We start from the raw sequence: 27,234 nt of genomic DNA, 5'->3' as shown, positions 1-27,234 counted from the left end.
ATGCGGTTTTACCGCAGTTTTGTGAGTTTTGAATGCGTTTTTTGTGCGTTTTTTCCGCAGGTTGGTCCCTGTGGTTTTTTACCATTATCTATGGCAAAATCCGCAGCTACCTGCAGAAAAGAAGTGACATGCTCATTCTTTTTCTCCAGAAATTCTGCAGAAAGAATGTTCATGAGAAAAAAAACGCAGTGTGCGCACAGCTATTTTTTTTTCATAGGTTTTGCTGGGGAATGTCTGCAGAAAGGTTACAACCATTTTCTGCACAAATTTCTGCAGCAAAACCGAAAAAAAGACGCTGGTAAAACCGGTGTGTGAACAAGGCCTTAGGCTATGTGCGCACTAGAAAGTGACTATTTCTTAAGAAAAAAACAGACCCTCTTAAAAAAACGCACCGAAATCCGCATGCGGTTTTACCGCGGATTTTCCGCAAGTTGGTCCTGCGGATTTATACCATTATCTATGGCAAAAATTGCAGGTACCTTCTGAAAACAAGTGACATTCTCATTAATTCCGCAGCGGAAAATTCGCAGGTATAAAAAAAACGCAGTGTGCGCACAGCATTTTTTTTTTTTTTTAAAACCCATAGGATTTGCTGGGGAATGGCTGCAGCAATGTTAGACACATTTTCTGCAGCAATTCTGCTGCAAATCCGCACAGGACCTTAAAGTCACAAACACACTGGTGATTCAGTTATTGCAGAGTCCAAACCTCTTCCTGCAGATAAGTGATAAATTATGTTCAAGGAAGGTTTTTACTCACACTATCACGTTTCGGCCCCTTTGTCAAGGTGAGAAACCAAGCATACTTTGTTTTTAACCTTGAGAAAGGCGCCGGTCTGGCACAGAAATGCGTTTGTGGGAATAAACAACATTGCTTATAATCTCCGTATTTCTCATCCTTTCCGCGAGCGTAGCCTGTACATCGTGAATCTCCGTTTTACCAAACTTCTATCTGGATGATACTTTCCTCCATCATTAGGGCTGCAGCTACGGTACATCAGGCTTCTTCAGGTGTTGTGTCCTTACACATCCCTTACAAGTGAGCGCTACCATCACCTTCACCCCCATCTTGTTCCTTAGGCTGGGTTCACATTTCCGTTGTTTTGCATCAGTCACATGCGTTGCTTGATGCTTGTGTCTGATGCGTTGTACAACGGATGACAAGAATAAGAATTCATTGTCATGAGAAAGCGGATTCCGTTGTAAAACGAGAGAGAACGATCAGCTGATCGTTCACAATAGCCGGCCGCCAGCTTTTGAGAGCGATCAGATGATCTCTCGGCAGCCGGCTTTAGAGAGCGATCAGATGATCTCCCGGCGGCCGGCTATTGTGAACGATCAGCTGATCGTTCACAATAGCCGGCCGCTGGCTTTTGAGAGCCATCAGCTGATCTCCCAGCAGCCGGCTTTAGAGAGCGATCAGATGATCTCCCGGCGGCCGGCTATTGTGAACGATCAGCTGATCACTCTCAAAGGCCGGCCGCCGAGAGAGAGCATGCGCAGCGAAATCATAAGGATTCCGCTGGTCAAAAACGTTACACTCTGCGTTCCTGCCGCCCGATGGTCAGTCGTTCCACGACTGATCAGTTGAGCGGAGGATGCAACGCAAGGGCATCAGTCACAATCCGCCGCTCATATAAGTCTATGGGAAACAACGGAATCCGCCAAACAGATTGCGTTATCAGAGCGGCGGATTGTGACTGATGCAAAACAACGGTAATGTAAACCTAGCCTTACAGTACTTTTCCCATCTGCTTGTTTGTCCCATCCAGACCTTCCCAAATTTCTGTCCAAATGGTAAACAATAATATAACAAAATGATCAGTGCTTGCATAAGGGTCTTCGTACAAAGGTCAATTCAGACAACATCCCCCTACAGTTTGCGTATTGTCAGCCGCTCCTCCTGGCTACTCGGGAAGATGTTTCACTAACCACAATTTTTTTAAACCGCACTAAGGATGCAATTGCTCACCAACTGATCGCTGTCACATTTGTACCAATGATCAGTTTCGCCGATTAGGAGCGTGCTTAGTCACATACGCTCTAATATGTTTGCGCAATTTTAAGAGTATCAGACTAAAGCTGCTGAATCCATTTGCTGGTACAAAAATTATTTAGGGTTGGTGTCTCACCACTGTAGTTTGAGTCGAAGCCAGAAGTTAAACACATTTTTTTTCCTGTGACTCCACTTCTGACTAAAAAAACGGCAGTAGTGACTTCCCCATCCCATAAAAAACAAAGCACAAAATTGGGGTCAGATCTACCATGATCCACCCGAAAGTGGGCAGGGTGTGTAACGAGGGCTTACAACAAACAGTTCTACGCAAAATTACGGTAATCATCCACGGAGCATAGGATTGCAATAGATGAAAGGCTCGTCTTGATGGCAGTTTATAGGAAACACCTGTTTGTTTGCTGCACCAGAAAAAAACCCCAAACTATTGTTCACACTAGATGAGCATTTACCAAATTGTAGACGGCCATTGTGCTCGATTTACAGAGAAGCAGAGTGCATCACCGAGTTGGTATTTTTTAGATTGCGTGGCTCGCCGTCCAATGTGCCAACTTTATTTTTTCCATAAACGATTTGTATTGTTCAAAATCTTGGAAGCGCCCGTCTACAGAAGTCATACCCAACGTTGACGTAGCACGGGCCCCTTCCTCTCTGGCATCAATGTTGTACGATTCCACATTCCATATTGGCACGTCTGATCATGAAATACTTTTCTGCGCCCTCCCTCTCCGCCATGCGAAAAGGATAATGCTCCGAACCCTCCACTAGATCAAGTCACATACATGATTGCCAAGTGAGTACAGGAAAAGGTAAAGGATGAGCCAACAATGCGGGCATTCATCCACTCTGAACACAAATTCTTCATTGTCGTGTATAGGTCTACCACAATATACTGTTGCCTTCAATCGTTAACAAAAGATCTATGGATCCAGAGCCGGGTTAGTAAAACATTCCCGTTGCTGGGGCACGTTTAAAATCGGAAAAGAGAGACAAATTCCACATGTTGCCTTGTAATACTCATTTTTTTGGCTTGTAAAAACATGGCTTTGCCACTTCAATGGAGTATTCCCTTTGTAGCCGCACTCATTCATTTCTTTAGATGTGGAATTGTAACCCACGTTGTGGTTATTGAAGTGGTGTCTAGGTATAGTAAAGTATCAATGCGCTAAGCAATGAAACCACCTATAGTGCCACCTAATGGAATACAATGGAGTTAGCATTTTTATCTTGAAAACGGAACGAGATAGAGAAAAAAAGTGAATTACAAAGTTGTAGGGCATCATCAATTCAATACGAATCGACACCTTGCATACAGAAATGCTATGATTAGAACGTGAAAAACTCACAAGGCTTCGGACGTGAAGCAATACCTCATGGAGACCTTCCTACAAGTCATTGGGTATGGTGGCTGTGTGGAGTGGCCTCCGCTCACCTGACCTGACCCCATTGGACTTCTTTCTGTGAGGTCACATCAAACAGCAGGTGTATGCGACCCCTCCACCAACATTGCAGGACCTACGACGACGTATCACAGATGCTTGTGCAAACGTGTCACCTACCATATTGCACAGCGTGCAGCAAGATACAGTATGCTGTGCAGAGTCCAGATGTGCATTGCAGCTGACGGGGGCCACTTTGAGCGTCAAAGTTAAATGAGCGCCATATGCGTGACCAGCATTCAATTTTTTTTTTTTGGGGGGGGGGGGGTCATGAGTTTCATATCATAGAATTTCTGTATGCAAGGTGTCGATTCGTATTGAACTGATAATGCCCTACAACTTTGTAATTCATTTTTTTTTTCTCTATCTTGCTCCATTTTCAAGATAAAAATGCTAACTCCGTTGTTTTCCACCAGGTGTCGCTATAGGTGGTTTCATTGCGTAGCGCATGGCTACTTTACTATACCTAGACAACACTTCTATGCCTATAGCTGCCGCCGTTCTCAAGTCAATGGCGGTGGACAAGGTATGGTTGGACACACTGTATAGTAAAGGTCTTAAATGGCGTGAAGAAAAGTGTGTAAAATCACAAGATATGAAACTTACGCCTATACTTTGAGAAAGACGACTCAGTCTTCTGCTAAGAGGAGCTCCTGGGTCTTGGGCACCAACCCACTCCACTTATGACAAAACTTCTTCTGGATCTTGTTTTACGCTCAATATTTATATTACAAATCTGCTCCGCCACATGCTATTATTTATGGGATTTGGCTGGGATTGCAGCATTAGCTGGCTGGACGAGAGCTGCACATGCTCAGATGATCCTCTAAGCTCAACCACCGTTGTTATTTCCTGGTCTCTTGGTTTACTATCATAACACTGACGCAGCTGGTGATTTCCATGTTTTGTAAAGAGATCTAGAAAAGGAAAGTTACAAACCAGCTGCTTACTAGTTTTAAAGGGCTGCAGGCACCACCTAGGGTTTAGAGCGTTTATAACAGGTGTGGGTGACTTTTGCCAAAGGCCATTTGGATATTTCTAACCTCGTTAGGGGACCGTACAAAATCATCAACGTAAATTATCCTGGTTTACTTGGTGATACATTTAATCAAGTCGCCCCTAATGTGATGGCTAGAACTACTTCTCTTTGGCGAGACGTGCAATGTATCTTTTGTTTTATAAGACGTACTGAATTATAAGACGTATCCCAAATTTCGAGGAGGAAAATAGTAAAAAAAAATTTTTAAATGTTAAAATGAGGGTCCGTCTTATAATATTAATGCGTTTTATGTTAGCTCACCAGTGGTGAGTAGCGGTGGTGGAACGGCTCAGAAATGTCACAGATTGCAGGGTAGGAAATGCTGCGAGCTCGGATGAAGGGGTGTCGCTGCTAAGGAGGGTGATTGGACGGAGGGCCGCCAATTCTGCGGGCTCGGAGGAAGGGGGTGTCACGGTTCAGGAGGTTACAGCGATAGTACAGGTTCAGGGGTGTCACGGTGGTGGGCGCCATTAATCTGCCAGGGGGCTGTGGGCTCCACTGAAATGCCGGCAGCTGACGCAATTGAGTTCAAGAAAATGGCCGCAGAGGCGGCGAGTGCGCAGGTGGCTTCCGTAGCCATTTTCTTTGAGTCTATTGAGTCAACCACCGACTGTTCAATGGCTTCTGCAACCGTGACACTCCCGAACCTGCAGTATTGCCGACCCTCCGTCATGTGACCCTCCTGAGCCGCTCAACTGCAGTGGTTTCCACACACCCCCCTCCGGGCCCTCAGTATCGCCAACCCTGCCTCCTGTGACCCCCGCTCCACCACCACCACCATGGTAAGCTATATTCGGATTATAAAAAACACTCACAATTTACCCCCAATTTTGGGGGGGGAGGAGTGCATCTTATAATCTGGAAAATACAATACTTTTCCAGGTCTCTCTCTATCTCTCTCTCTATATATACACACACATATATACACATTTATATACATACACACACATACATACACACATACATACACACACACACACACACACACATACACATAAATATATATATATAAATATATATATATATATATATATATATATATATATATATATATATATATATATATATATATATATATATATATATATATATATATATATATATATATATATATATATATATATATATATATATATATATATATTAGTCTGGAGCACAGTTGCCTCATTGAGGTGGTAAATTTTGTAAAGAACATATAGCAGTAAGTTGTTTAAAAACAAAGATGAATATTACACTGCATATCTCCTCAAAATGGGAAATGTATTACTGCTCACATTACATTTATAGAACTGAAGCAGTGAGAGATCTGCTGTATACAGCACACGAGACACAGACTGCTGTATATACAGCGGGTGAAATAAGTATTAAACATGTCACCAATTTTCAAAGTAGATATATTAATTATAAAGAGGTGCTATTGATGTGAATTTCTCTACAGATGTTGGTAACCGCCCATCCAATCCACACAAAGAAATCAATGCATAGATGTCCATAAATTAAGTTGTGTGTAATAATGAGAAATGACACAGGGGAAAAAGTATTGAACACATGAAGAAAGGGAGGTGCAAAAAGTAATGACATCTGAAATCTATCAGTAATTTGAAAGTAACCCTGTCACTTACTGAAAAAATATCAGCTGGTTCAACTGACGGCCTATAAAAAGGTGTCTCATTGCCAAGGTGCCACACAAGAAACCTCTCATGATGTGCAACACCAGTGAGCTGTCCCAAGACCTTTGCAACATTAATTGTTGCAAAAAATACTGAGGGCATTGATTACGGAAAAATTTGTAAACTACCGAGGTTCCATTGAGCTCTATTGGGGCCATAATCCGGAAGTGGAAAGCATATCATATCAACATAAACCAGACACAACCATGTGCTCCCCCGCAAGATTTCAGACAAAGCAGGGAAAATAATTATCAGAAGAGTTGTTCAATAGCCAAAAACCACCTGTGGAGAGCTACAGAAAGACCTGGAATCAAAAGGTATAATGGTCTCAAAGAAAATAGTAAGTAAAGCACTTACTCTCCATGGCCTGTATGCACGCTCACCCCGCAAGACTCTTGCTGAACAAAAAGCAGGTTCGAAGGGCTTTTAAAGTTTGCTCATCAACATTTAGCCTGTTAACCATTGGGAGAATATAATCTGGTCAAAGGAGACCAAAATTGAACTCTTTTTGATGCCATAATACACTATGTTTGGAGGCCAAAAGGCAGCACTGCATATCACTCTTAAAACCCCATACCAGCAGTGACGTTTGGTGGTGGGAACATCATGGTGTGGGGCCATTTTTCAGCATACGGCACTGGCAAACTTCATATCATTACAGGAAGGATGATGAAGTTCAAACTAGGGTGGACATTTCAGAAGACAATTTTCACAATCACACAGCCAAAGAAACTCAGTTGGTTTCAGAGATAGAAAATAAAGCTGCTAGAATGGCCGAGACGATCACCGGACCTGAATACAATAGAAAATGTATGGAAGGAACTAAAGCTCAGAGTTCATAGAAGGAGTCCATCAGGATTTGAAGAGCGATTGTGTGTAAGGATGGGCCAAAATCCTACATGAGCAATGCAGGCCACTAGTTTCTACATACAGAAGCTGTCATCACCAACAAAAGGCTTTTGTAAGAAGTATTAAATAAATTTCAGTAAGCATTTTCAATACTTTTTCCGTGTCATTTTTTTTATATACATATCACAAAGTTTATGGACATTATGTAAAGCGTTATGGAATTAATAGAGTTATATAAATTAATATTTTTTTTATTAGTATTATTATCATCATCATCTATGGTTTGATTTCTTGGCCTGTATGGAATGAGTGAATTTATACTGACATCTAGTGAGAAATTCATGTCAAAACACTTTCAGAAATAAATTTACTTAGAATATTGATTATGTTTTAAATACTTATTTCAGACACTGTACAACACACACACACACCAAGACCACTTGTGGAGACAGACTGCTGTATACACATCAAAGTGGTATACACATCAAAGTGGAGACACAGACTGCTGTCTACATGACATAGGATACAGAAACTTCTATACATACATTACATAGGGGATACTGCGACTTCAGTCTTCTTTAGAGGGATGGGAGCACAGAGTGACCGGTACCTCAACCCGCAAAGAACGTCTTGACACTGGCCAGAATCCGCATTCATTGCATGCACCACAATGTACAATACTGAACCCCAGTAGGTGTGATTATAGTGTATGGAGGAACTAAAGGGCTGGCAGCTTGCAAAACTGGGTCACTGCGGTGTGTGTGTGTGTGTGTGTGTGTGTGTGTGTGTGTGTGTGTGTGTGTGTGTGTGTTTCAGAATTGATGATTTTTGCTCATGTAGCCTCCCAACAAACAAAAAAAAAAAAAAGTGATCAAAAAGTCGTATGTAGTAAAAAATAACAGTATACGAGTCTTTTGTGAGGTAGGATGAACAAAATTCTGGCATTTTGTTTTTTTGCGGTGTTGTTCAATGGGGATAAAAAAAAAAAAACCCAAACCTATACAGTGTTATAGTATACGTCATCATTACGGATGTGGTGATACCAATCGAGTTATTGGGCGGCACGGTGGCTCAGTGGTTAACACTGTAGTCTTGCCGCACTGGGGTCCTGGGTTCAAATGCCATCAAGGACAACATCTTCAAGGAGTTTGTATGTTCTCCCCGTGTTTGCGTGGCTTTCCTCCAGGTTCTCCGGTTTCCTCCCACACTCCAAAGACATACAGATGGGGAATTTAGATTGGATACACTGTCCCCATTGGGGCTCACAATGTATGTAAAGCGCTGTGGAAGCAATAGCGCTATATAAATGAATAAATATTATTATTAATATTGTTAAAGTAGGTTTATATTTCTGGAATAAACTTATTAGGAAAACTGGTAATTTTTAAAACACAATACATTTTTATTTAATTTATTTTAATCCCCCCAAAAGACCTGATTATGCGATCTTCTGATCGAACAGGTAATACACTGCATTCTTGAATAGGGCAGTGCATTGATTAGCCGGTCAGTTACACGGTGATCCAGCTCTCAGAACCCGCTTCTAGTGAGATCGGAGAGGCTGTGGTATATGGCAGATCAGGAGGCCACTTTCAGACCTCCACTTGCAATAGCGACCAATTGCACAAAGAGATTGCGCTGCTGGGGTGCAGATCGGTTGACAGGGGAAGCGTTCTCCTTCTGTCAAATACCTTATAAGCTGCTGTCACGACTGGTAGTGGCATATGAAGGGTTACTCTCCCTGGAATGGTGATACAGATACAGCATGGCCTCAGCTGTATATATCAGTCGGGGTCCTGCAGCTGATTGCACAGGTTCCGTGTGATCGCAAGACATACATATCCGTCATGGAGCAGAAAGTGACGGATATGTACGTCATGTAGCGACAAGGTGTGAAAAAAGAAACCCAATGTAGGTAGTGACCATTGAACACCATCTGTTCAGAGTCCGGACCACATAATGTAATAATGTAGGGAGCACAATATAATAAGCAACTGGTATCAGCAATTCTTATTTTAATGCACTTTGATTTTTCACATATCAGGTATATACACATACACTCGTTCATCAGTGCTGCACAAAATCATTGGACCGCAGTGTCAAATATGTCACAGATTAAAAAAATACATATAATCTTTGGAAAAAGCAGAGATACTCTGCAGTATTGAAGACAATGGTCTTGCAGACTCCACGACGGAGCTTTACATTTTAATTCCCCCCCCCTTCCAATATTAAGTGCAATGATTAATTGTAACAGACTAATATTACATATAGGAGAAAATGGCGTATTATGGTGATATAAACATAAATCTCTACTAAAAAAACAATAATAAATACTATCGCTCTCCCAAAGTAAGAGTTTTGCTTCACTCCAGTCTGCAAGACTCGTGCCGGCCCAGCTTCACGGAAAGGCCATTAGGACCACGAATTTAACACTTCTAGGACAAGGCCTGTGCGATATGAGCCTGAAATACTGATTTTCTGCACCACTCGCTGGCTGAGAACATCTCCAATGCTGAATCATTTGATTTTTTTTTGCTTGATCTTTCTGCTCCGAGAGCCGCCAATGCCATAGAAAATCCAATATATGTCCACCAAAGGAGCCTAACTGGGGAAATCATCACTTTCTTCCGGGTATCCTCGACCATCTGAATTGTATTCTAAAAGAAGAAGAGAAAGGATATATAAAATCAGAATGATGGATGAAATACTTAACTAATCCCATAAAAATCCACACTCAGAACCAACAGAACCCAATGTCCAATATTTAAAGCCCACATTAAATACACAGTTTAGAGGGGATTTTCCATCCCGTTTTGAAAACTGTCCAGAGGGAAGAGATTTTTGTCAAAGCATTTTTTCTGCCGTGGATCCATCGATTCCAGGTCAATTCTGCATTAACATGGACGCTAAATTTTAGCCTCACCCCATGCACTCTGGGCCAATAACGGATTTTCTCGCCAGTCTGACTTACAACCAATCCAGTTGAAAACCATTTTATGTGAATGCAGAAGATATCTGAACCCACAGCAAAGAGCATCAGGTCTGTTAACCCCTTCACGACCATGGACTGATATATCCGTCATGGAGCGTGTCCCGTTAAGCCCCGCCCCCTCCCGCGGGCAGGCGGCGGCGGTTGGCACACATATCAGCTGTTTTCAACAGCTGATGTGTGCCTGCTAGCCGCGGGTGGAATCGCTTCCACCCGCGGGCCATTAACCCCTTAAATCTTGCTGCCAAAGTCTGGCAGCAAGATCTAAATGCGCGCGGCCATGTTTTTTTACTTACCGACGCCCCCACCGGAAGTCACGTGCGTGATCACGTGACTATCGGTGGTTGCCATCGTAGCACAGGGTCATGTGATGACGCCTGCAGCTATGATGTTTCACTTTCGTTTTCCCTCGGCCGAGAGCAGAGGGAAAAAGAAAGTGACTGTATCTGCTGTTTACAGCTGTATAGCTGTGATCAGCAGATAGATAATAGCGATCGGATTGCTGATCGCAATAGCCCCCTAGGGGGACTAGTAAAATTAAAAAAAAAAAGAAAAAAAGTTTTAAAAAATAAAAAAACCTAAAAGTTCAAATCACCCCCCTTTCCCCCCATTGAAAGGGTTAAAAAATAGATATACACATTTGGTATCGCCGCGTTCAGAAATGCCCGATCAAAATATCAAATCAATTAATCTGATTGGTAAACGGAGTAGTGGCAAAAAAATTCCAAAAGCCAAAATTACTTTTTTGGTCGCCGCAAGTTTTACGCAAAATGCAATAACAGGCAATCAAAACGTAGCATCTGCGCAAAAATGGTACCATTAGAAACGTCAGCTCGAGATGCAAAAAATAAGCCGTCACTGAGCCATAGATCCCAAAAAAAGAGAATTTTGTTTACTTACCGTAAATTCTTTTTCTTATAGTTCCGTATTGGGAGACCCAGACCATGGGTGTTTAGCTTCTGCCTCCGGAGGACACACAAAGTACTACACCTAAAAGTGTAGCTCCTCCCTCTGAGCTTATACACCCCCTGGTGAGCAGACCCAGCCAGTTTAGTGCAAAAGCTGAAGGAGAATAGCCACCCACAAGTAGAACAGAGCAAGAGCCGGAACAACCGGAGACTCTGTGCACGACAACAGCCGGTGATAACACGCGGAACAAGAAAGTGCCAACAGGCAACAGGGAGGGAGCTGGGTCTCCCAATACGGAACTATAAGAAAAAGAATTTACGGTAAGTAAACAAAATTCTCTTTTTCTTTATCGTTCCTTTAGGAGACCCAGACCATGGGACGTTCCATAGCAGTCCCTGGGTGGGAATAAACAGAAAAAACTAAGAAGTAGGCAGAACCTAACTTCACAAATGGGCGACAGCCGCCTGAAGGATGCGTCTGCCCAAGCTCGCATCTGCCGAAGCATGAGCATGCACTTGGTAGTGCTTCGAGAAGGTATGCAGGCTAGTCCAAGTGGCAGCCTGACAGACTTGTTGAGCCGTAGCCTGGTGCCTGAAAGCCCAAGAGGCACCGACAGCTCTGGTCGAATGTGCCTTGATCCCCGGCGGGGGAGGCACCTGAGAACTCTGGTAGGCGTCCGAAATGGTCGATCTAATCCAACGGGCTAAGGTCGGCTTAGAAGCAGGGAGGCCCTTGTGCCGACCTGTGGTTAGCACAAAAAGAGAGGTGCACCGCCTGAGCGCAGCGGTGCGAGACACATAGATCCGGAGAGCACGCACCAGATCCAGAGAATGCAGCGCTTTTTTAAAGCGATGAACAGGTGCCGGACAGAAGGAAGGTAGGGTAATGTCCTGGTTAAGGTGGAAAGGAGAGACCACCTTAGGAAGAAAGTCCGGAGTCGGACGGAGAACCACCTTGTCTTGATGAAAAACTAAAAAAGGTGACTCCGAAGAGAGCGCAGCCAAATCAGAGACTCTCCTGAGGGAAGTTATGGCCACCAGAAAGGCCACTTTCTGAGAAAGACGATACAAAGAAACCTCCCTAAGAGGCTCAAAAGGGGGTTTCTGCAAAACCGTGAGAACCAAGTTAAGGTCCCAGGGATCCAAGGGCCGCCGGTAAGGCGGAATGATGTGAGACGCGCCTTGCATGAAGGTGCGGACCTGAGCCAGCCGAGCGAGACGCCGCTGGAACAGAACTGACAGAGCTGAGACTTGTCCCTTGAGAGAGTTGAGGGACAGTCCTAGCTGCAGACCGGACTGTAGAAAAGACAGAAGGGTCGGCAAGGAGAATGGCCAAGGAGGATGGTCGGTAGAGCGACACCAAGACAGGAAAATTTTCCAAGTCCTGTGAAAGATCTTAGCGGAGGAAGACTTACGGGCCCGAATCATAGTGGAGAGGACTTCAGGAGGGATACCAGAAGCCGTCAAAATCCAGGACTCAAGAGCCACGCCGTCAATTTGAGAGCCGCAGAATTCGGGCGGAAAAACGGACCTTGCGAGAGAAGGTCTGGACGGTCCGGAAGATGCCACGGCATCTCTACGGACAGATGAAGCAGGTCTCGATACCAAGCTCGCCTGGGCCAGTCCAGTGCAATGAGGATGACTCGACGGCCCTCCATTCTGATCTTGCGCAGGACTCTGGGCAAGAGAGCTAGAGGGGGAAACACGTAGGACAGACGAAACTGGGACCAGTCCTGAACCAGAGCGTCCGCGGCGAAGGCCTGAGGATCGTGGGAGCGAGCCACGTAAACAGGAACTTTGTTGTTGTGACGGGATGCCATTAGGTCCACGTCCGGAGTGCCCCATTTGCGGCAGATTGACTGAAACACTGCCGGGTGCAGGGACCACTCGCCACCGTCCACGGTTTGACGGCTGAGATAATCTGCCTCCCAGTTTTCCACGCCTGGGATGTGGACTGCGGATATGGTGGACTTGGAGTCCTCCACCCATTGAAGGATGCGTTGTACCGCCATCATTGCCAGGCGGCTGCGTGTCCCGCCTTGGTGATTGATGTAGGCAACCGCTGTCGCGTTGTCTGACTGGACTCGAATGTGCCTGCCCGCCAACAGGTGGTGGAGAGCTAGAAGCACGGCTCTGATCTCCAGCACATTGATTGAAAGGGCTGACTCGGACGGAGTCCAAGTGCCCTGCGCTCTGTGGTGGAGACATACCGCTCCCCAGCCGGATAGACTGGCATCCGTGGTGAGAATCACCCAGGACGGGGCCAGGAAGGAGCGCCCTTGGGACAGGGAGAGGGGCTGAAGCCACCACTGAAGAGAGCTCCTGGTCCGTGGCGACAGAGCCACTAACCTGTGTAAGGAGGAAGGCCGCTTGTCCCAACAGCGGAGAATGTCCAGCTGCAGGGGACGCAGATGGCACTGGGCAAAGGGAACAGCCTCCATGGACGCCACCATTTGACCCAGCACCTGCATCAGACGCCTGAGGGTATAACGGCGGGGCCTCAGCAGAGAGCGCACCGCTAGCTGGAGTGACTGCTGTTTGACTAAGGGCAACGTCACAAGTGCCGGCAAAGTCTCGAACTGCATCCCTAGGTACGTGAGACTCTGGGTCGGAGTCAGAGTGGATTTGGGAAGATTGACAAGCCACCCGAATTGGGCTAGAGTGGCGAGAGTGAGCGAGACACTCCGCTAACAGTCTGCGCTGGATGAAGCCTTGACTAGAAGGTCGTCCAGGTAAGGAATCACTGCCAACCCCTGGAGGTGCAGAACCGCAATCACTGCTGCCATGACCTTGGTGAATACCCGAGGGGCCGTGGCTAACCCGAAGGGGAGAGCCACGAATTGGAAATGATCTTCTCCTATTGCAAAACGTAGCCAACGCTGGTGTGAAACTGCAATTGGCACATGCAGATAGCCATCTCTGATGTCGATGGATGCCAGGAAATCCCCTTGGGTCATTGAGGCAATGACTGATCGCAGAGACTCCATGCGAAAGTGCCGCACCTGAACATGCTTGTTGAGAAGCTTGAGATCCAGGATGGGCCCGAAGGTACCGTCCTTTTTGGGAACTAGGAAGAGATTTGAGTAGAAACCTCTGAACCGTTCCCGGGCGGGAACTGGTACAATTACTCCGTTGGCCTGCAAGGCTGCCACGGCCTGTGAGAAGGCGGCGGCCTTGGAGCAAGGGGGAGTTGAGAGAAAAAAATCTGTTTGGCGGGCTGGAAGAGAATTCTATCCTGTAGCCGTGGGAGATGATATCTCTCACCCACTGATCGGAGACGTGTTGAAACCAAGCGTCACCAAAGTGGGAGAGCCTGCCACCGACTAAGGACGTCGCCGGAGCGGGCAGAGAGTCATGAGGAGGCTGCCTTAGTGGCAGCACCTCCTGCGGTCTTCTGTGGACGCGCTTTTGGGCGCCAGTTGGATTTCTGGTCCTTGGCTGAGTTAGCGAGTACTCTTCCCGCCAGTAGCTTCCTTAATAATTTCATCCAGCTGTTCTCCGAACAGCCGGGACCCAGCAAAAGGGAGCCCAGCAAGGTACTTCTTAGAAGAAGCATCTGCCTTCCACTCTCGAAGCCACAAGATCCTGCGGATAACGAGGGAATTAGCCGAAGCCACCGCAGTGCGGTGAGAAGCCTCCAGCATGGCAGACATAGCATAAGATGAAAAAGCTGAAGCTTGAGAAGTTAAAGCAACCATTTCGGGCATAGATTCCCTGGTGAGGGAATGCATCTCCTCCAGAGAAGCAGAGATGGCTTTGAGAGCCCACACTGCTGCAAAAGTCGGGGAAAACGCGGCCCCCGCCGCTTCATACACGGATTTGGCCAGAAGGTCAATCTGACGGTCAGTGGAATCCTTAAGGGAGGTGCCATCAGCCATCGACACAACGGTCCGGGCTGAGAGCCTAGACACCGGAGGGTCTACCTTTGGGGAATGAGCCCACTCCTTGACCACCTCAGGTGGAAAGGGAAAACGGTCATCAGAACCACGCTTTGGGAAGCGTTTGTCAGGACAGGCCCTGGGCTTGGTCACAGCGGCCTGAAAACTGGAGTGGTTAAAGAACACACTCTTTGCTCTCTTAGGCGAGGTAAACTGGTGCTTCTCTGCCAGAGAGGGTTGCTCCTCTGATACTGGCGGATTGAGATCCAGTACAGAATTAATGGAAGCAATCAAGTCACTAAGATCTGAGTCACCCTCGGACAGATCAATGGGGTACATGGAGTTAGCCTCCGAGCCTCCTGTAAAGGTATCCTCCTCATCTTGCGAGTCAGCTCTTGAATCAGAGCCGCGAGAGGAGGAGGGAGAGGAAACCCTGCATCTCCTTTTAGGAGGACGGGGTCTGGGCCCTGAAGATGAATCCTCTGTGAGCTCCGGTCCTAAGGGACCCCTAGCAGTAGAGGCACCCTGTGAAGGGGGCTGATGCATATTCATCAAAGTCCTGGACAGAAGTCCCATGGACTCAGCAAAAGACTGGGAGATAGACCTAGAAAAAGGATTCTACTCAAGTCGGGGGTTCAGCCACAGGTGCAGGAGCAGCCTGAGAGACCACTGGGGGTGAGACTCCAGGCTGTGGCACCGCCAAGTTACAGCAGACATCACAATGTGGATAGGTGCTCGGTTCAGGCAGCAGGAGCTTACATGCAGCGCATACAGAGTAAAGCTTTGGAGCCTTGCTCCTCATGTGAGACATGCTGCTGGAGTGGGGGCTCTGCAAGAGAATGAACCCCAGAGAGTATATACAGAGGTCCACAACCAGAGACCGGTTGTGGCTTACCAGACCGCAGGAGCGGTGTTGTTTGCCCTCCAGATCCCGAAGCCCGGACCCCCAAGCACAGCACCTCAGCAGGGATGCAGAGTGCAGACCAGCGCCGAGTGAACTCTGTCTGAGAAAATGGCCGCCGGAGCGAAGAGAGGGGGCGGGACTTGGCTTGGAGAGCGGGATCTGGAGGGCCATAGAGACCTACAGGGGAGCAGACACGCACAGCAGTGGGGAGTGTCCCTCCCCTGTGCAGAACGGCCGCCGGGAGGAGCCGAGCCTGTCCCTCTGCATGAGTGACATGCGAGGGCAGAGAACAGAAACTAGGCCTCCGGCAAAGCCGGGGCATAAATTTGAGCGGCGAGGCCGACGCGCAGGCACCATCGGCGCGGTTCTCGGGCGACAGCTAGAGAACCCGCCGGAAATGCCAATAAATACAATAAGCACACTCTTCCCAAACAATAAAGCACAGGGACCCCCAATATATAAACGTGTCAGGTACTTAGCTGCTGAGACGCAGGGCCAGGTCCCTGGGGATGAGTGCTCCGGTCCAGCAGGGTCCTGAAGGGCTGCGGATGGAGACCGGTCTCCTGCCAGGCATGGAGACCGTGCTGGCTCCCACTTCAAGCCAGAGCCCAGGAGGGATGGTGAAGGAGCACGGCATGTAAGGCTCCAGCCTTGGAAATCAACCTTACAACACCGCCGACACAGTGGGGTGAGAAGGGGCATGCCGGGGGTCCAGACGTGGACCCGCACTTCTTCAATCTCATTCCAAAAAGGAAAAAATCATATGAGAATGCATGTGTGGATGTATGCCTCCTGAACACAAAGCGATAAACTGGCTGGGACTGGCTCACCAGGGGGTGTATAAGCTCAGAGGGAGGAGCTACACTTTTAAGTGTAGTACTTTGTGTGTCCTCCGAAGGCAGAAGCTAAACACCCATGGTCTGGGTCTCCCAAAGGAATGATAAAGAAAATAAGAACGCTACGTGTTTCGGAAAATGGCGCAAAAGATCCTGCGCCACTTTTATTGGACAAACTTGTGATTTTTTTTTAACCCCTTAGATACAAGTAAACCTATACATGTTTGGTGTCTACAAACTCGCACCGACCTCAGGCATCATACCCACGCATCAGTTTTACCATATAGTGAACACAGTGAATAAAACATCCCAAAAACTATTGTGCCATCACACTTTTTTGCAATTTTTCTGCATTTGGAATTTTTTTGCTGTTTTCCAGTACACTATATGGTAAAACGTATGGTTTCATTTAAAAGTACAACTTGTCCCGCAAAACAATTGCCTCATATGGCAAGATTGACGGGAAAATAAAAAAGTTACGGCTCTCGGAAGAAAAGGAGCAAAAAACAAAAAACACAAACACAAAAACGGAAAGTGCCCCGGGGCTGAAGGGGTTAAAGAGGTTGTCCGCTACGTTTAGATTAATGGCTTAGCCTTAGGATAGTTCATCAGTGTCTGATCAGTTGAGGTGCAACAACTGGCAGCCCCACCAATCAGCTGGTTTTGGTGCTGGCCAGAAATGCTCACTTACGCAGCTGCCAAGCCTTTTGATAGTGGCTGCGGCTCGGTACTGCGCATGTGCCGGGTACTGCGCATGTGCCTCCCATTTAAATCAATAGGAGGTAGATATGCAGTACTTGTTTGCGGCTGCTATCACAAGATAGAGCAGCTCTGGAACCTGCTGCCGTCACCAGCACCAAGAACAGCTGATCGGCAGGAGTGCAAGGTGTTGGACCCCGTTCAATCAGACATTGATTATCTATCCTAAGGACAGGCCATCAATGATAAAAGTAGTGGACAACCTCTTTAATCCACATTGTCCCCGTTAGGTGAAATATTTATCCAGGTGCAGAGTTCTGCTTAAAAAGGTCCCCCATCTTAAATATGCAACCATCAATCCTGGTCCTTTGAGAGGTTTTTTTTTTTTTTTTGCATAATTCTGACCTGTATCTTTACAGACTCCTGAACAGAGGAAACCACCGTTTCAATAACCTGAAAAGTTTTTAGATATCCCATTTTGGAACAAGTGTTCCTTTGATTGCTCCTTCTTCTAAGGATATGGACCTGTCTATACAGGCGGGCAATTTCCCAACGATGGCTCAAAGAGAATGCTCGTTTTTGGGTAAGATGATTGATAATTTCCAAGCAAGCAAGAAAGCTCCCGTGTGAGCAGGACAAGTGTTGCCGAGAACATGGTGTTCTATATTAATGTTCGTTCTGCACCAATGAAAGGGTAATTGGCCTGTCTACACAATGGGATTTTTTTTAGATTTTTAAAAAAAAAAAAAAAAAAACCAAAACAAACAAACCTCCCAAACAACAAACCCTTGATTTATCCATTAGGTCATTTTCTGATGGCACATTGCCTTTAAGCAACCAGATATTGGTTTCCACGTAGCTAACCAGCGACCTTAAAAGCCGACGTCGGTACAAAATGTTTCAGCTATGAATGTTCCTCTGGCTTTTTTCCCCCGGGGACTATATCTTGTAATGTTAATATATTCCTAAAACAAGTAAAAGACCTCAATCTCCACAAAAGAATGGACCATGGCACATAGAAATATCTCACTATGTGTTTTTACAAGGGTTAAATTATAGAAATTTCTCACGAGGCAGAAAAGTATTGGACGTGACGTGACTGTGCCGAGTAGCGCGGAGCGGGGACGGAGCAGAGAAGTCTTCTCTCTGGAAGGGTTACCTGGACTTGTTCCAGAATACAGCAGTTCTAGGCTGTTTATTTTCCCTTGGTCGTACAGCGCCAGCTGCTCCACAAATCTCTGTTTGGCAGGATTCACGATGATCTGGTGATGTGGCATGGAGATAGCTGGAAGAAGAACCAGGCGTTTAGGATACAGAGAAGAAAGTTCTGGCTCCGAGCGCCACTGTACAAAGAAGCAAATGACATTTCTCTAGAGGAGCCCGATCTCCACCACTCAGATCGACTCCGAACTCTTGCACCGGACGGGCAAGTTTTGCTTACTCAAACTAGGTAAAAAAACCCTCTTCTTCACGTGTCGACTCGAAAAGTAGTGAGGGGTAATGGAAAGTGACGCAAACACAGGACCTCCCCCATCACATGGAAAGTTAGAAAATAAATAAAATGCCAGAAAAGATCTCCAATAATCCCCACCATGTCCTCCATTATCTAAATGCAATTATTGCTCCAATATTGCACAAAATAAAAAAATGTTGAAAGTGAGAAAAAAAGGCATAAAATAGCAGAAGAACCGGCATTTCATAAATTCAAGATCACAACTCCAACGTCCCCCAAACGTTCTCTGCAGAGGTGAATGGCACAAAACTGCCTAGAGCAGAGATTGGCAGCCAAAGTGTCGTAGATAGATGGTATGTATTGTATTCTTTGTTTTATAAGAGGCACCCCAAATTTAGAGGTAAAAAAAAAAAAGAGGGGTTCGTCTTATATTCCAGTGGTGTCTTACCGGAGGGGGCGGTAGCGGTGTTGTAGCGGGGTCACAGGAGGCAGGGGCAGTGCTGGAGTAGGGTGTCTCAGATGCTCTGTCAGCGGTGCGGTCTTCAAAGAAATGGTGCCCGGAGTTGGCACGTGCGCAGATTGAGCTCTCGACTCAATGACAAGCCGAGATCTCATCTGTGCACGTGCAATATTTTCCTTAAGTCCACTGCTGGGAGATCAATGGTATGGAGGCGGCACGTGCGCAGATGAGATCTTGAGCAGAGAGCTCCTTCTGCGCACGTGCCGACTCCGGGTGGCATTATTTGATGCCCGCACCGACGACAGAGCATCTCACCCGCCACACCTCCCTGCTCCACGCAGCTCCCATCGCAGCCAGCACAGCCTCGCACTGCCAACAGAGCATCTCACCCACCGCACCTCCCTGCTCCACACAGCCCCCATCGCAGCCAGCACAGCCTCGCCGACAGAGCATCTCACCTGCTGCATCGCCCTGCTCCACACAGCCCCCACTGTAGCCAGCACTGCCAACAGAGCATCTCACCCGCCGCACTTCCCTGCTCCACACAGCCTCCACAGCCTCGCCGACAGAGCATCTCACCTGCTGCATCGCCGCCCTGCTCCACACAGCCCCCACTGTAGCCAGCACTGCCAACAGAGCATCTCACCCGCCGCACTTCCCTGCTCCACACAGCCTCCACAGCCTCGCCGACAGAGCATCTCACCTCCTGCATCGCCGCCCTGCTCCACACAGCCCCCACTGTAGCCAGCACTGCCAACAGAGCATCTCACCCGCCGCACCTCCCTGCTCCACACAGCCTCCACCGCAGACAACACAGCTCCGCACTACCATGAGAGCATCTCACCCGCACTGCTGACAGAGAATCTTAATTTCCGCACCGTCCTGTTCAACACAGCCCCAACCGCAACCAGCACAGTACCCATTCTCCACCTCCCGGTAAACTACATTCAGATTTTAAGATGTACCTCTCATTTTCCTCCCAAAATTTTCGAAGGAATAGTGCGTCTTATAATCCGAAAAAAACAGTAAACGCTGCAGGAAAGCAGACCGAAACCAGCGGGAGCTCCTCAGGGGCGGAGCTTGATTTACTAGACCAGTGAGGCTCCTTTGCAAAACAGAGAGAACCTATACTCCGCTGATAAATCCTCCGTTTGACGCTGTGGTGCCGCCACCGATCTGTTTCCTATCTGGCAGACATGACACTCTACCTATGAGTGTCTGGCAACCAATCTCTGATCACAGCGGTTTTGTGCCATTCACCTCAGCATCACCCCGTACACTGGAGTTATGGTGTTGAATCTATAAGTATAGTTCGTTATTTTATACCATCTCTGAAAACCCCATATTTAATTTGTAAAGCTGAGCAAAAAGATTTGCAGGACTGTGACCGCCAGACTAGAGCCCTGTGAACCTCCTGCCATACGCCGGCATTCATGGCGCCTCTTCTGATGTGTTGTCCTACTAATCAGAGGAGGTGCCGGGGATGCCGCAGGTAGGAGGAGGTTTACGGGGGTCTGGTCCTGTATTGTGCAAACTAGGTTTTACCCACAGACGGGGGCAAATCAGTGCATTTACCTTGTGAGTTTCCGGATGTCGAGCTGCGGCCTCTTCCTTGGATGCTACTTCCTTGCCCAGCAGAAGAGTCTAGGTCCGAGGTTGCAAGCACCGTGCTCCGGCACTGCAGGGCTCCGATGAGGGGCGAGGAGCGCGGCTCTTGTTGGACCGGGATGTGACCACATGCAAGCTGTGATGAGGCATCAGCTAAGGATAATACCGACACACTTTCATCGCTCTCCTCCGGTAAGTTTGGAGTCCTCTGACCGGTCCTTACACTTCCATATGAAGAAATACTGCAGAAATCAGCCAATTTGTCGTCAAAATCTAAGGCAGATTGGCTGTAAGGTCGGACGCTGCCCAAGGCTGGGGCAGGTACAGAAGTACCGAATGGGGCAAATTTGTCAGTGTTTTCCTGGGGGGTAAGTACTGAAGGCTGCAGACTAGAAAAGAGATCCAGCATGGGAGGAAAAGAATCCTGCCCGTCAGGAAGAAAAGAGCTCTGCCCACTGTGGTCTGTCTCCGGAGCCTGGAGGAGACGGCTCTGCAATCTCGAGACATCATTAAACACCTGAAAAGCCCAAAAAAAGTAAAATCAATTCTTATATGAACAAGGCAATAATAATAATAAATAATTAATATTAATAATAATAATAATTAATAATAATAATTTTATTCATTTATATAGCGCTATTAATTCCACAGCGCTTTACATACATTGGCAATATCTAATTATTCATTCTGAGCATTAAAGGGTTAATTCTCACATTTATAAATGGGCATTTGTCAGATAGAGCTTGTAAAGACAAGCAATTTTGCAATTTACGGCTTGCTAAAATTTTCATTTGTTCTTGAGATATTAACATTTCTTTTTTGCCTTGGGAGACGGACCACTGCTGTTATTCAGCAGAACATGTGCAGTGCTTACAAGCTCCTTTTTATTGAGCTTGTAAGCTATGTTTTTGAGCTGCCCGGGATCGCTGGGACGGTGCGCCGTTACCGCCTTATCCTGGTTAGTTTTGGTGCAGTGCTTAGAGGCAGGACAACAGCAGTGGTCGGTCTCCATGGCAACAAGCAGTAAATAAAAGTGGTAACCTCTCAAAAACGGATGCAAATTTTAATAGGCAGTAAACGGCACCAGTGATCTTAGAAAGGAAGCCCCTTCTCTGTAAAACCACTCATCTACCATGGTCACTTGGGGTTTATAAATAGAAGAGCGTCATACCCGGACGCCGCTTATCTCTTCCTGCAGCAGCGGTCCATCATAGATCACGTCTGCAGGAAATACTAAAACCAATTAATATGTGCTCCATCCCAAATACAAGTCCTTCAGCGGATGGAAAGAACATTACACAGGTCTGTGCCTCAGCTGCTGCAGACCATAAAATAAAGACCTCAGGCTGATAGTATCAAGAAATCCAGAGTTCAATAAATCTTAAAGGGGGATCTCCTGTTTCAGAAAACCCCTCTCCCGAAGGTAAAACATGTTTAAAAAAAAAAAAAAAAAAAAAAAAAAAAAAAGAAAAAGTGCCTTACTCATCCTCCCCAGGTCCAGCACCGAATTTCTTCCGCTACTCTGGGTGTGTCATTGTCTGCAGCACAAATATCACTTTGACAGTAATGCAGCCAATCAATGAGCTCTGCAGCTTGTACCGTCCAATTGGGCAGAGCTGCTGACGTAATGCGAGTGCTGCAGATATCATATACTCTGCGTAGCAGCGGAAACTCAGAGTTGGACCCGTGGAGGATGAGAAAGGCGCTTTTTTTTAAAATTCTGTCACGTAAGCGCTGCAGCCCATAAGCAGACAAGGATTCAGTCACGTAAGCTCTGCAGCCCATGAGCAGACGCGGATACAGTCACGTAAACGCTGCAGCCGATCAGCAAACACAGATTCAGTCATGTAAGTGCTGCAGCCCATAAGCAGACGTGGATTCAGACATGTAAGCGCTGCAGCCCATCAACAGACAAGGATTCAGTCACGAATGCGCTGCAGCCCATCAGCAGATGCTGATTCAGACACGTAAGCGCTGCAGCCCATCAGCAGATGAGGATTCAGTCACGTAAGCGCTGCAGCCCATGATCAGAAGTGGATTCAAACATGTAAGCGCTGCAGCCCATCAGCAGATGCGGATTCAGTCACTTAAGCGCTGCAGCCCATCAGCAGACATGGATTCTATCAGGTAAGCGCTGCTGCCCATCAGTAGACGCAGATTCAGTCACATAAGCCCTGCAGCTCATGAGCAGATGCGAATTCAGTCATGTAAGCGCTGCAGCCCATCAGCTTCCACTGATTATTATGCTGTTAGCACTACAGCCAATCAGCGTCCACTGATGATTATGCCATCTGAGCGCAGCAGCCATTGGTTATGCCATGTAACACCACTGCAGCCCATCAGCGTTTGCCGTTTTTTACGCTATGTGGCCACTGATTGCCGCCAAGCTTCCCTACTTAACCACACAAATAATAGTGGCAGCCATGTGCTAAGAGCAGAACGTCACCTCCACCATGCCGGGACGTTTCTTGTGCCGTCCTAAGCAGCGACATGCCAGCAAACAAAGCTCCTGTGCGACCTCCTCGGGGCAGCGTGCTATCCGGAAGTCCAGATGATGCCGGCAGATGCGAGACGCGGCTCTGGACAGCTTGTTCTCTGCACTTTTGATGCTGGTAGCTCCTTGCGGACTACTGCCCTCAGCCTCCGGATCACTCTCCTCTTCATTCACAATGTCTTTCTGCCAATAACAAAAACAGCCGAAATAAATAAATGTTACCTTTAAAAATCTCAAATCTGCAAATGCAACATTAAAAATCATAAATTTTCCCTGTAACGATTATTGGCAGCAGCAATGATCCCTTACAATGGATTGTGACCGCCGCTGATACAAAACCAAAGTCAGTTTATTTATTCTGAGCCATTAGTGCTCTGCTGCCCCCTACTGGACAAGGCCTGTTCTATGTAGTGACGGAGTCAAAGTGGCAGAGGGCAATTATCCCAGGACCTAGCCCATAATTACCGTGTTTTATGTACTTGGATCAGCTGCTCTGCTGGAAGCCGGGCTCCAGTCACACGGTAAATGGGATATTTGGCTTAACCTCCCATTTATATGAAATAATCCCACGGCCTTTTAGTGTGCGGCACGTATCCTCCCCAGCATTGTGTAACCCTACCGCTGCAAATGTGATTGATATCTCGTCCAGCACCTACACAAATATTCTGTACCATTACGGCTGAACTTCACTTAAAGGGGTTTTCCAGGAAACAAAGACGTCTAGTAATATGATAAATAGAGACGTGACCCCCCCCCCCCCATTAGTATTTATACCAGCAATTCATCTCAGAGCATTAATGTGGCTACACAGGCTATCCTTAGGACCCAGTGTTCACACAACGCAACCCCCATCGACTGATGCGATTTCAGAAAACTGCAGCATCAATCAGTCCCAAGATGCATCATCTGAACACAGCCTTAAAATCTGAAGCTTTTAAACATGGGACAATCTAATTGGAAGTGCAGCTGCTGGGAGAAAATCAAGTTTAGTTCTCCCTGCAGCTGCTAGTTTCTAGCTATCATGGTGGTACAGGGGGACTGTAGGCTTTCACCGATATCTGCTGACTGACATATGATCAATACACGTGCTGCAGAGCAGGCTGTCAATGAAGGATCGGCGGGATTGATGACAGCCATGCTCACGGTCTACGAAGCGGAGATTGTCCACAGTCTTTGTACTACCTTAATGACTGGAAGGGAATGTGTGCTGGGAGAATAGGACTTAATTTTCTCCCTGCAACCGCTCTTCCGATTTAAGTCCTTTTCTCCCTGCAGACATTCCCTTCCAGTCATCATAGCAGTACAAAGACTGTGGGCAGTCTGTGCTTTATAGACCGTAAATGCAACTGTCCTCAAGCTCTCCAATCCTTCATTGATAACCTGCTCGATAGCACGTGTGCTGATCAGAAAGTTAGTTAGCAGGGATTGGTGAAAGTTTACAGCCCCCTGTACTACCCATATAACTAAAAACCAAGCAGCTGCAGGGAGAACCAAACTTCATTTCCTCCCAGCAGCTGTACTTCCAATTATATTTCCCCATGTTGAAAATTTTACCTGGACGTTAGGTAGCAGATAAGTATTTTTACAAAGGTTCCCTTTAGTGTGAATCTATCAATTTATTTTAAACGTTGCACCCCTTTAAACAGGCTATAGGTCTAGGATACTAACACAAACCAAACATTGTGCAGAAGTGTGTGCACAGAGCGGTGTGTTGGGCCTATATTGTTTTAGGTTTGTACTCAACCATTCAAGTGCTCCCATAGAAGTATAAAGGGAAATTTGGAAAAGTTGATGACCGGTGAAAAAGTGCTGGATGTAATGCACGTAATCGGGGGTGGAATATGATCAGAAATCCCGATCGGTGTGGCTACCTCTCTGCATATGCCAATCTAATATGTCTAGGAATTGTTTTGATTCTCATGCTTTTAGCATCTTTCAATGGGTGGTTCCTCTATATGAGCATTCTGCCAGCACTAAAGGTGCTGGAACATCCTTTTTTTTTGCCATTATCTAATAACATCAGAAATAAAGCCCACCTCTTTGATATACTTTTATAAAGTATCGACATGGAAGGGATATATTCGTTTCTGGAGTGATTTTTCAGGGATAAGACAACATTTTTGGTGATTTATTGTTAATATCACACATAAAAACCATTTGTCTGACTGTACATAAAAAAATAAATTTCTGGGAAAATACCCTTTAAATAACTCATCTATGCTTAGTCGATCCCTTCCCTTTTCTTCAGCTGCCAAATATTTCCCTATCTCTGCAGCAAATTAGGAGGAGAGAAAGTGAACCTTACCAGATACTTAGTGTGAGAGCTGCTATCGTTATCTACAGCTTTTCTCCCAGTTAGAATTTCCAGTAAGACCTAGAAAAAAAAGAAGAAGAAGTATGCGGTGAGATCAAGCGGTCCGCCCCAGAGAAAAGCTGCATTCATCTCTCTGCAAGCTAATTACGGCACATACAGGCTGCGGTGGGAAAACATGACGATAATCAGCCCGAACAGATGACGCCTTCCACCGCCAGAGGGACCGGCACCACAATGGTATCTAAGCCACACGCTGCGCGGCGGTACCAGATAAGTCCCCGACCAGGGACGCAGCCTTGGAGGGTGCACGTCGTCAAATGAGGAAGTGCTCAACGCAGATTACGCCCAAGTCCTCTCCGGAGATTTGAGGCCTGAGCCTTGCCACAAAACAACCACTGATAACGGTAAAAAGGCACCAATTACAGTTTAACCCCTTTGTTACCGTGCGATTTTTCGTTCTATGCTCCCCTTCTTCAGAGAGCCATAACTTTATTTTTCTGTAACCCAAAAACCGTACTATTCACTACTCGCACGAAAAGAAGGGAATTTTGTTTACTTACCGTAAATTCCTTTTCTTCTAGCTCCAATTGGGAGACCCAGACAATTGGTGTATAGCTACTGCCTCCGGAGGCCGCACAAAGTACTACACTTAAAAGTGTAAGGCCCCTCCCCTTCTGGCTATACACCCCCCCGTGGGAGCACGGGTCCTTCAGTTTTAGTGCAAAAGCAAGAAGGAGGAAAGCCAATAACTGTTTCAAAAACAAATTCAATCCGATAAACAATATCGGAGAACGTAAGTTATTAACATGAACAACATGTGCACCCGAAAAACAAATACCCTCAGAAAAACAGGGCGGGTGCTGGGTCTCCCAATTGGAGCTAGAAGAAAAGGAATTTACGGTAAGTAAACAAAATTCCCTTCTTCTTTTTCGCTCCTAATTGGGAGACCCAGACAATTGGGACGTCCAAAAGCAGTCCCTGGGTGGGTAAAATAATACCTCGCGATCGGGCTGTCAGGCAGCCCTTTCTTACAGGTGGGCCACCGCCGCCTGCAGGACTTGTCTACCTAGGCTGGCATCCGCCGAAGCGTAGGTATGCACCTGATAATGCTTGGTGAAAGTGTGCAGACTCGACCAGGTAGCCGCCTGGCACACCTGCTGAGCCGTAGCCTGATGCCGTAATGCCCAGGACGCACCCACGGCTCTGGTAGAATGGGCCTTCAGTCCAGATGGAATCGGAAGCCCAGCAGAACGGTAGGCGTGAAGAATTGGTTCCTTGATCCACCGCGCAAGGGTGGATTTGGAAGCTTGCGACCCTTTATGCTGACCAGCGACCAGGATAAAGAGTGCATCCGAACGGCGCAGAGAGACGCCGTGCGGGAAATGTAGATCCTGAGTGCTCTCACCAGGTCCAACAGATGTAAACCCTTTTCAAATTGGTGAACTGGATGCGGACACAAAGATGGTAAAGTGATATCCTGATTGAGATGAAAGGAAGATACCACCTTGGGAAGAAACTCTGGAATTGGACGCAGTACTACCTTGTCTTGGTGAAACACCAGGAAGGGAGATTTGCAAGATAACGCCGCCAGCTCTGACACTCTCCGAAGAGACGTGACCGCCACCAGAAAAGCCACTTTCTGTGAAAGCCGAGAAAAGGAAATCTCCTTCATAGGCTC

The 27,234-nt window shown here is 46.7% G+C and overlaps 1 protein-coding gene across 1 annotated transcript in view; it reads right to left on the bottom strand.

The window, feature by feature from the left end:
- Positions 1–8,994: 8,994 nt before the first annotated feature.
- IRAK1 (interleukin 1 receptor associated kinase 1) overlaps positions 8,995–27,234 on the bottom strand; it is a 73,263-nt gene continuing 55,023 nt past the window's right edge. The window contains exons 9-13 of the mRNA XM_075322848.1: positions 25,548–25,616; positions 23,195–23,425; positions 20,716–21,265; positions 18,387–18,512; positions 8,995–9,670 (exon numbers count right to left, since the gene is read on the bottom strand). Coding sequence (XP_075178963.1) covers positions 9,615–9,670; positions 18,387–18,512; positions 20,716–21,265; positions 23,195–23,425; positions 25,548–25,616 — 1,032 coding nt within the window. The 3' untranslated portion in view covers positions 8,995–9,614. The remainder of the gene's footprint in view (positions 9,671–18,386; positions 18,513–20,715; positions 21,266–23,194; positions 23,426–25,547; positions 25,617–27,234) is intronic.

This window comes from Anomaloglossus baeobatrachus, chromosome 9, assembly GCF_048569485.1.
Source record: "Anomaloglossus baeobatrachus isolate aAnoBae1 chromosome 9, aAnoBae1.hap1, whole genome shotgun sequence".
In the NCBI taxonomy this organism is placed as follows: Eukaryota; Metazoa; Chordata; class Amphibia; order Anura; family Aromobatidae; genus Anomaloglossus; species Anomaloglossus baeobatrachus.
This window is presented reverse-complemented; position numbering and strand designations above follow the sequence as displayed.